The following is a 10,079-nucleotide window of genomic DNA, read 5'->3' on the forward strand; positions in this document are numbered from 1 at the left end:
TTGATGGGGAAACAATGCAGGAATCTTTTTGTCTGACGGAGCTTTCCTGCCTTTCCATCGACCGGCAACCGTCATAACACAAATGGAGTAATATATGCGAGCTGGTACAAAAATAGCATACAAAAATTCTCCCTGTCAGAAGCAGTAATCACTACATCAACAGCAGTCCGATGTTGTAAAGAGCTAATAATTTATTTTTATACCCAACGAGTACAGTCACGCGTTCACCAAATTTCTCGCCATCTTTACAATTCTTAATTACCCAGAGCAACAACGGATTCCACCCGAAGTGCATGGCAGCAAAACCTCAGTCTGAATTGTGTAAACGAATTAGCACTAGCATCGCAACAATCCTAGATTTTGCGGCGGGCAATTACGATAAACGTTTGATAACGTTGCAATTAAATTAAAGCTGCCTCGAGCACGTTTAAATTAGAACATTTAAACTAAATCTGTTATTTTTTATATAAAATAAACTCTTTCAACAGATCGACACGTCCAGCTGTTGCTGAGAGAGGCAAACTTCACCGCCGGTAGATTGTTTAATTAATTGCATTATCGTACATAAACTATATACATCAAAGCACACATTTCGATTAAACATTGTAAAACCGGCAAAGTAAATGCCAATGTTCTCAATTTCCGTGTGTACTCTGCTAGCTCTTGGTTGTTTGTTCGCTTAGTTGGTTCGTTGTTTTATAGCCCTACTTGGTAGCAAGCCACTACCTTGCCCGCCCCCATCCCCATATGACATTTTCAGCTATTCCTGTGTCTTTTCCCTAGTCCGTCGCAAGATTTGCCCAACTAAACACCTCGAAAACAAGACAAAATAAAAACGAAAACCATGAAACCAAAATTACAAAATCGCGTTAGACAATTTCTGTGCGATAAATGAAATAAGCAATTTTTCCCTACAGATAAATGTCGCTACGACACACGCGCAGCAAAGTTGCCGACGTGCGTAACTGCTAGCCAGCGAGTCACACCGACCGCCCCTCGATTTCACTAACCCATCATGATCAATTCGGCCTAGAGATGACCCCCGATTCCCCCTAGCCATTTGCGCTGTTTTAAAAACCTGCCAAAACAATATCCGCTGCTCGTACAGGCCTTATTAGCCCAGCGGTCTCCACGCAATCGCTCATTAGGAGGCTAGAAATTGCATGCACCACGCTGTCTCGCAACAACGTCATGAAAGCTAAAGAAAACCCTTGTTGAAGCTTTTTATACGTGGAAACAGATGAACAAGAAAGAGCATGTGTGGCTATCTCCTTGGCCCTATATATAGTATATATATATATATATATATATCTATATATATATATATATATTCATATTATATATATATATATATATATATATATATATATATAAAAATATATTCACATATACATATATATTTATATATGTATATTTAATATATTCGTTAAATGCAATACTGTAAATTAAAACTATGCATATAAATAAACGAATGATAACCAATGCCCAAGGTTAAGATTATAGTACGAAATATATAAACGTTGATAACGTTTAACAGCTAGGTACGTCATACTACAAATTAACACAAATTAACATCAACAAATTAACACACCGTAAATATCAAGAGTGGCTTTCATCGAAATTCCACGATTTAGATGGAGGAGTAGGAAGCCATAGAGATGACACCTCCCAGTACAGGCTGCGAGACTCTACCAGCTTGAAGAGGAGCACCACAGCAGTCACTTTGAATATTGTCTCTCCAAAGAGGATGACCTAGTAAAAGCGCGAGTATGAGATGGCGAGGCACCCCACCCACAAACATTTCTGCACACACAACACCACTCATGATCACTTGATCCTTACTTATCGTTTCCTAATGACTACGCGTTGCTTGTTTATAGCATTTTGAAAATTGTGTGATATATATATATATAGAACTATACTTTCTGATAATTAATGAAAGGGTCAATGACACCTGTAGCTCACCAAAAAAGACACAAATGAGTGAGTGAGAAGAAGTCAGTTTTAATTGAGCAACCATTCAACGTACATTATAGAAACGAAGAGTATATATGGGAGAACTCCCATTATATACTCTTGATATATATGTGTAATTTTTTATGTGAAAATAATAAATAATATTATATATAAATTATAAATAATTTATAAACCAAATGAATCCCAATTTGTGACGGTAGAGTGGTGCTATACCCGCTTTATGTTTCTTAGCATAAATCATATATCATAATAATAATATAATAATAATATAGTAAATCATAATATGTTCATAGCAGGAATTTTGCATTGAAGATATTGTCAATGAAATCTTGTAAAACGAACAGACGAGTGTGACACCACAGACTGTTTGTTATCTGCGTGTCTATATAATATGCTATAATAATTCCATACCCTACCTAATTTGCATAATTTTTTTAAATATCAAAACCCTAGCCCTTATCATTCACATACCAAAAATGAGCAAAAATCCGTTGAACCTGAACTGACTAATGGCAATCCCATTTTTGCCAAAAAATTGCCGGTGGCTCGAAAGTACGTCGACTGGCGTGCTCCAAAATAGGACGTTTAATGGGAGCATAGCAGTACAACTATACCCAATTTCAAACATGTGGTCAAACTGTTCCTGAGTTATCGTTGACCATGCGCAAATGTTTAACGGACGAACGGACGCACGCACGGCACGCACGGGCGGACGTATAACGACAACGACCCATGGCAATAGCTCAGCTTGACGATGTCAAGGTGAGCTAAAAATTGGTGTAAACCTGTAGGATTTTATAAATCTAGTCTTCCTTTTCAAGCTCACTTACTTATATTACAGGACTTGCTTTTACTGTACTTACCCTTAGCCACAGGTGAGGGGAGACCAAACAGGAAAGCGCCCACAAAATTGGGTAGCTCAAAAACCACATCAAACAGACCTGTAATACCAGAATTTTAATGAATTTCCTTACTCTTTTAGGGTTCACAGTTTACTACTAAATTTTACAGGTAATATCAACAGAGACACCAAGCTATTTGGCAAATTGCCCCCCAAATTAATTACTCAACTAAATTGATTGGTAACTTTTGCATAGTTCTTTTGCTTGGTTATCGCTATTATATCGACAATGTTACGAACTATGCCCGTGTGTCTGTTACAGTTCAGAATGACTCTTTTGGATAAAACGTAATTTCAGACAGCCAAAGGCCAGATAATCATCACTCTACTGTGTTAATTCAGTTCTGTGTTTAGAAGGGCAGGATAACTCTAAGTAAAAGGTTTTTTTGTAATGGAAACAGTGTCGGATATCTGCTTTACCTGATATGGACACAATGACCTCTGCTGTTTAAAAGCCCTTCCCTCAGTTAATTTTAATCTGATATACATACACGTGCAAGAAAACAGCATCAACCCTACAGGGACATGCACAAGAACTGGCATCTCTCACTATTTACGATCCTTATTGCGAATTAACAGCACATGATATCTATAAAATCCCACTCACCTTAGTAAAACTCCTATAGAAGTCCTTCTTCAACACGCTTCTTTCTCTGCTCAATAGGTTATTGACGTTTGCCACGAGCACAGAAGCCATACCCAGGTTCAATATCACTTGTAAAAGTCCTGCGTCACTGCGGTAACCGAGGTATCCAGTGTACTTTCCGCTCAGTAGCTGGGTCCACGCAAACAACAACATCTACAAAGTGGTGAAATGAGCAATTTACAAAAACTGCTATCTGTTTTGAATATGACCGTGCAAAATAACTTCAGTTTCGTCTCTGATATATTCAGAATCTTTCATCATAAGACGATTTTTATATCTATACATCACACATATACCTAAAATGCACTCATGGAGTTGTGCACTTATCAAGTTAAGCGCCATGTTATACTTAGTGATGTCATACACAGGCACTCAGAGAGTAATAGCACACAAATACATCGAAATTAATATTTATTTATTAATGCCAAACGAAGGTCGCTTCCAGACGTCTACAGCTATAATTCCTCAAACCTTTCAACATTCAGTTCAGTGACACGCTAAGTCAAGTAATTAATTATTACTCAAACACATTTAATTGTACGACCATGAAAAGACTAAATGCATCCTATACGATCACCACTGAAACACTAGGGCTGTGCGCGACAGGCCGTCTACTTAAACTTGCGCCATTACGTGCACGAATAGACATGATTACCTGCACGATTAGCAGACCCGTGAATGCCCTGAAGGGTGGGATGAGCGTCGCCTGGCTAATGTGTGGCCACGTGCCTGCCAGCATCCATCCGAGGGAGATGTATAACATCACGTAGCCCATCACCGCTTGTGAAACCATGTCGCAAACTGCAAAGACACATTGCTACAAGTAACCGCCCAGCACACAGTACACACGGAATATGAAAGCAGTAGTGCTAAGAGCTCTCCATATAATCGCCCGACTGAATGCCCTCTTTAAGGTCAGAGTGAATGAGCTCGCCTAGAGGTAACCTGTACTCAAGTTGTTTGAACAAGATCGGTTGTAATATGAAACCCTTAATTTGGGCAGCCATCATTACAGCGAACATATCCTTTGTTTATTACTAAACCATGCTAACCGAGTTACGAGCAAAGATAAATTGTCTGCAATTTCACTTCGATTGATAATAAGAGCAAGGAAGCCACTCACGTAAAGAGAATGTTTCGATGGAGGGAAGGCCTTCTCCGTTTGAAGCAAATCTATTAACAGAAATACCGCAATAACAAACACGATTATCTCAAACTAATCCAAAGATGACGATCACTGGACAAGGGCATGCACTACACTCCTTGTGCTTAACACAGCATTTCAGTAGCTACGAATCCAAGCCCCAAGTACGTCATATACTGTTACACTAGAATAAAAATCCATACCAAAACAAATGCAGGCAATGCAGACAAGCCATTCGGTATCTTTCCTATACCCCAGCAATATGAAAACGAGGACATAGTAGTTGTTTTTGTTAAAAATTCCGTGGCAGTACCCACACAATTACTTGGCAACACCGCCAAAGTATACAAATGACAGTATTAACGATTTTATGCACAGACAATGTGAACGTCGAATTCTGCCAATACCAACACACCCAACACTAATTGTGTTTTTTTCCAATTATTTTTTTACACATCTCATTAGATATGCTAAGTTTTAATTGCAATGATTACTCAACAACTGATGATTATGGTAGGAGACATTAATTAAGTTATAATTTACTCATAAACAATGCCCATCCCCATATCGTTGTCAAAATTCAAAGGAGTAGTATAGTATGGTAGCAATTGGACATACTTTTATGCATTACCAACTGAAAATATTGTTCGCTTGTCGTTAGTAACGAACATTTTGTTGTAATGCAACTAACAGGCATGCAGTAACGCGAGACATTTACACCCATACCTTGTAAGATGAGTTGCCATGAAGAATGCTGATAGGCATGTGCCCAACACACAGATGGATAGTGCTTGGAAGACTGCATGCATTGGTGTTCCCCTTATCACTGCCTCATAGACTTGTGGTGCGTAGATACACATGAGGATGAACGTTAACAATACTAGGATGCCATAGAATGTAAGCAGCCCTAAAACAGAACAACCACTCAACCTATAATTTAAGATATTAAAGTGTCTTTCCATTTTCCCTTCTTCTCTTCCTTCACATTCGATTCTCTATTTCAGGCTAGTATAATACTGAACATCAACAGCCAAGGTATACACACCATCACCTTGCACAGACTTCTGTTAACAATACGACAATGAAAACAGAAACATATTACATTACCCTGACCATGAAATAGCAAAGGTGAATAATGACAGGGGCGTGAATAACGACAGCGGTGAATTCCGTCATTATTTACCCCCTGGAACTATAGTCAACTCGCGAGAACACCTACCCCTCTGTTCGACGCTGAAGTGGTTGGTGGCATTTCCGACGACGTCCGGGTTCATGAGTAGCAGCGTATACTCCATGTAATTCGGCGTCAGCATCACCGTCATCGTGCAGGTGTAGATGTCCGCGTAAACCACGTGCCAGGTCATCGGTGCGCCTCCCGGCGGCATTACCTGCACTCTGCTACTGGCGCTGACTCGATCTCAAAGAAAGTAATAAACGCTATGCAAAATTGTCGCTTCATAATATGGGTTTTTTTAATTTATAGGTAGAAAGAAAACTTTTTTTCAAAGAGAGGCTGTTATGCAGGAAGGTTTTTGGATTATGTGATGGCTATGTACGACACGGAAATACCATTGAACTGTTTGAAAAATCATTTCTGTAGGGGATCACAAATTGAAACTCGATAGTTGAAGATTCTCAATGTAAATTTAAACTTGAATCTCAAAAGAATTTAGGCTCCTACATTTGCGGTAACTACTGATCATTGTCATTATTTCAAAAAAAACATTAATTTATAGGAAATACTTCACACCTTTACATCAGTTAATTTACATGTGGTTATATTTGTACATACGCACACTCAAACATGCATGGGACACACTTTCATGTCATCATGTTTTTTAAGAGAATTTTTTTTACAATTTTGTAATACTCACGGTGAAAATTTGCTAGATGTATCTTGGCTGTGCAATTTACATGTGACAAACTTTGGGCCTCTTTCCATCGAGGGGCATCATAAATAAAGAACCTTGCAGGAACATGTCCTGTTCCGTTTACTAGATACCTAACCTCACCACCATTACCTGCAAAATAATAATGTCAAAAACCATCAGGTAAATTTTGAATAACCAATTGTAACACATTAGATGCAGATTAGAAAACACAGCTGAACCTGTTCATATATGGTGACACTCAAGGGAAATCCCAATAGTGTCCTTCATATATAGACACGTATGTGTCCATTCCATACATATGGGTTTACTGTGAAACTTCCACTCAAGAAAAATGCCAAAAGTTTTCTTTATAGACATGTGTCCATTCTACTTCTATCCTTTCTGTCCATCCTGCATGTGTTGACAGAACAGTTGACAGTTGACCAGTTGACAGTGTTAGACATATTCCAATGGGTGGGACATATATATTAATCAATATTATAAGTAAACTTCAAAAACTGTTGACTTTTAACAAATGGTAATTTTAATAATATCATATGTATGTATATATATATATATATAGAGAGAGAGAGAGAGAGAGAGAGAGAGAGAGAGAGAGAGACAGAGAGAGAGAGAGAGAGAGAGAGAGAGAGAGAGAGAGAGAGAAACAAAGAGAGACCGACAGACAGAGAGAGATAGAGAAAGAGAGGATCCTCGAGGGAGAAATATTAATGAGAGACGCACATGTAATATTATGATGTATACCATGTACCGGTACACACACAGATGTATATACATCTGTATACCATCAGGAGGCTATCAATAGATATTGATAGACTCGATCCTGATGCCATGGGCTATACATGGCTACATATGCCTTGCCAGTGAGAGAAGGCATGTTACGTGTGTTGTGTTATGAAGTATGTCCTTGTAATAGTTACATAACACACTGGGAATAATAGACGCAGACATAAGGTAATATACAGAGACGATATCTGTTGTGCAACTTCCTTGCTTCCAGGTTTATTGGCGTGCCCCGCATCGTGCGCGTCACTCGTATCCATACGCGTCCAATATAGTTCCGCTACATGTGCGGCTGTTACCATTATACAACAACGTGAAGATATAGTTTATTTGCTACCGGTACTTGATACTGATAGTGATAGTGAATCCTCTAATAGTAATAGTAATAGATAGGGCCTACTTATATAAATCTTAAAAAGTTAAATAGGGTTGCACCACCATGTATACCATCAATACACTGAACAGTGCTGCCTGCTGGTGTCCTACGGCTATGCCATGGTGTACACTACCCCATTTCATATTCAAAATGAGTTTACCATGAAATGTGAACGATGCCACGTGCAAACCACGTGCTTTCCTAGCCTGGGCTGAATTAGTTGTGAAGCGAATAGTTTTTGACACGGTTTCTGATATACAAACATTAACAATAAAAAGAATAAGAACTCTGGATATGAAAACCATGTTCCCGCTTCATATCTTAAAACATAACATGTAAGAACTGGAATCCAGTCATTGCTGTCTAACTTTAACAGTTTTATCAAGAGACAAGAACGATTATCAAGATTTGCACACAAAAATATAAACTTGTGCGGGCGCAGACATGTTGAAGTTTCCAGGCCAGACATAAATCATCGATAAATAATGCTAAAAGTATCCGCAAGATGGGGTGTGAGGCATTGTTGTGCGTGCAGCTGTATTTCCTCAACAGTCAAGTTGTCACTTCGCCGATTGTGAACTTTAAAACGATGGCTGGGACTGTTAAAAAAGGTATAAACAAAGCCACAAATAGATAAGTTAGATTATATATGTTAAACTAACTGAATAGAATAACGATAACGATTAACGTATACTGCCGAACTTAGAGTACAAGTAGGCTGCATCACTCTCTAAAGCCTAGGACACGCTGTGCGATTTTCGGTTCAAAGATAGAGAACATGGGTCCCAATAAAACCAATGTCATTTTAATCAATATAAATATAATATTATATCAATATAATAAGTTAGGGTTATGGTTAGTGTTATTGTTAGGGTAAGGTTAGAATTAGGGTTAGGGTTAGGCACATTGATTTTATTGGGACCCATATTCTCTATCCTTGGGCCCGATTTTCTACGCTGGCCGCTTGCGATCGATAAATACGGTGCCGGGTCCGCGCGGTGTGTCCGGTCTCACGGCAGCGTATTTCGCATGCGATCCCATACGCCCGGCTGATCGCTCGCATTCAACATGTTGAATATTTCCGCCCGGTTTTTCATCGCTTGCATACAGCGCATGCGTTTGCACCAGCGCGCCCAACAATGAACAATCGCGTTCGAACGCGATTGTTTTTAGCAGCCAATCAAGTGTAGCAACGAAAGCTAGGAAAACCGTTGGATACGTGGTTGGACACCGTACAGTGTGTGCAGTTGTACGCGCAACTCGTACGGCGTTCTAAAATCGTGAGCGAAAATATACGCCGCCGGGCAGCGTACAGAATCGCTAGTGTGTCCTAGGCTTTAAGCCTAGGACACACTGCGATTTTCTACGCTGGCCGCTTGCGATCCGCCGATCGATAAATACGGTGCCGGGTTGAAAAACCGGGCGGAAATATTCAACATGTTGAATACGAGCGATGCGCCGGGCATATGCGATCGCGAGCGAAATACGCTGCCGTGAGACCGGACACACCGCGCGGACCCGGCACCGTACCCGGTATTTATCGATCGCAAGCGGCCAGCGTAGAAAATCGCGCAGTGTGTCCTAGGCTTAATTAACACTCAGTGCATGGATGATCATGATCACAGGTAGTCCACAAATGCAGACGTTATAGCTCCGCTTTGCTAATCTGAGGGTGCGGGTTTATCCATTACTGGGGTCTGCGTCGGCTCGGACTAGATCACAGGCACTTGGAACATCTCAATAAAAAAAATTAATGGTAAATAAACACGAAATGTACCAAAGTTTTAATGTTTCTCTACTCTATTTCGCCTATAATCACCTGTAAATGCCGGTCAAATGTTCATCTGCAACACACAAGTACACCGCATGCCCGCCCTAGCTGTGCTGCGTGCACAAACAACATGAATAAGAGAGCAGGTAGGAAAGCGTCATCGCGAAATTCGCTCGACGCTCGCTTCATTTCACATGATCACAGAACGAAAACACATCCAACAGCTTCCATCTTGGTATCTATGTGTACATAAATGTTCACTTGTTCGAATTATAACTCTGGCCTTTGTTCTTACGTACTCTCGCCAGAGATATCTCGTGAAATCCTGCAGGAAATGTTCTCTCCGTGAAAATGTAAAGCGGACGTATCATCCGAAAATCCCTAACGGCGCTACTTTCAATCGATCGCTGTAGTCGTGTGTGCGTGACGTCATTCCCGCGCGCATTGTGCTTGAGACGTTCCAAGTGCCTGTGATCATGATGGACATCTCTTGGCAAGAATCTTGCTTCGTTGTGATGATTTGACATGTGTAATTTTATATTGCAGTGTTTAAGCTAGACTGCCAAGTCCAAAACTATGCCTGGGGTAA

The 10,079-nt window shown here is 39.9% G+C and overlaps 2 protein-coding genes across 2 annotated transcripts in view; one reads left to right on the forward strand and one right to left on the reverse strand.

The window, feature by feature from the left end:
- Positions 1-1,599: 1,599 nt before the first annotated feature.
- LOC106806973 (integral membrane protein GPR180-like) lies at positions 1,600-8,166 on the reverse strand. The gene is made up of 9 exons (XM_014809166.1): positions 7,880-8,166; positions 6,543-6,689; positions 5,888-6,085; positions 5,395-5,575; positions 4,648-4,697; positions 4,180-4,325; positions 3,486-3,677; positions 2,841-2,918; positions 1,600-1,752 (listed from the first exon to the last, which is right to left on the reverse strand). Exons 1-9 carry the CDS (start codon positions 8,022-8,024, stop codon positions 1,600-1,602), a joined length of 1,290 nt encoding a protein of 429 aa, XP_014664652.1. The 5' UTR covers positions 8,025-8,166.
- Positions 8,167-8,248: 82 nt separating this feature from the next.
- LOC106807009 (mannose-6-phosphate isomerase-like) overlaps positions 8,249-10,079 on the forward strand; it is a 7,076-nt gene continuing 5,245 nt past the window's right edge. Inside the window, exons 1-2 of the mRNA XM_014809212.1 lie at positions 8,249-8,330; positions 10,037-10,079. Of these exons, the coding sequence (XP_014664698.1) occupies positions 10,067-10,079 (13 nt within the window). The 5' untranslated portion in view covers positions 8,249-8,330; positions 10,037-10,066. The remainder of the gene's footprint in view (positions 8,331-10,036) is intronic.

This window comes from Priapulus caudatus, unplaced genomic scaffold, assembly GCF_000485595.1.
Source record: "Priapulus caudatus unplaced genomic scaffold, Priapulus_caudatus-5.0.1 Scaffold10, whole genome shotgun sequence".
Lineage (NCBI taxonomy): Eukaryota > Metazoa > Priapulida > Priapulimorpha > Priapulimorphida > Priapulidae > Priapulus > Priapulus caudatus.

Coding starts and splice junctions, on each gene's coding strand:
- LOC106806973 (XM_014809166.1), bottom strand. CDS start 8,024: ATGGTTTTCATATCCAGAGTTCTTATTCTTTTTATTGTTAATGTTTGT. Junction 6,086..6,542: donor ACATCTAGCAAATTTTCACC/GTGAGTATTACA, acceptor ACTTTCTTTGAG/ATCGAGTCAGCGCCAGTAGC. Junction 1,753..2,840: donor CCCCTCACCTGTGGCTAAGG/GTAAGTACAGTA, acceptor CGCTTTTACTAG/GTCATCCTCTTTGGAGAGAC.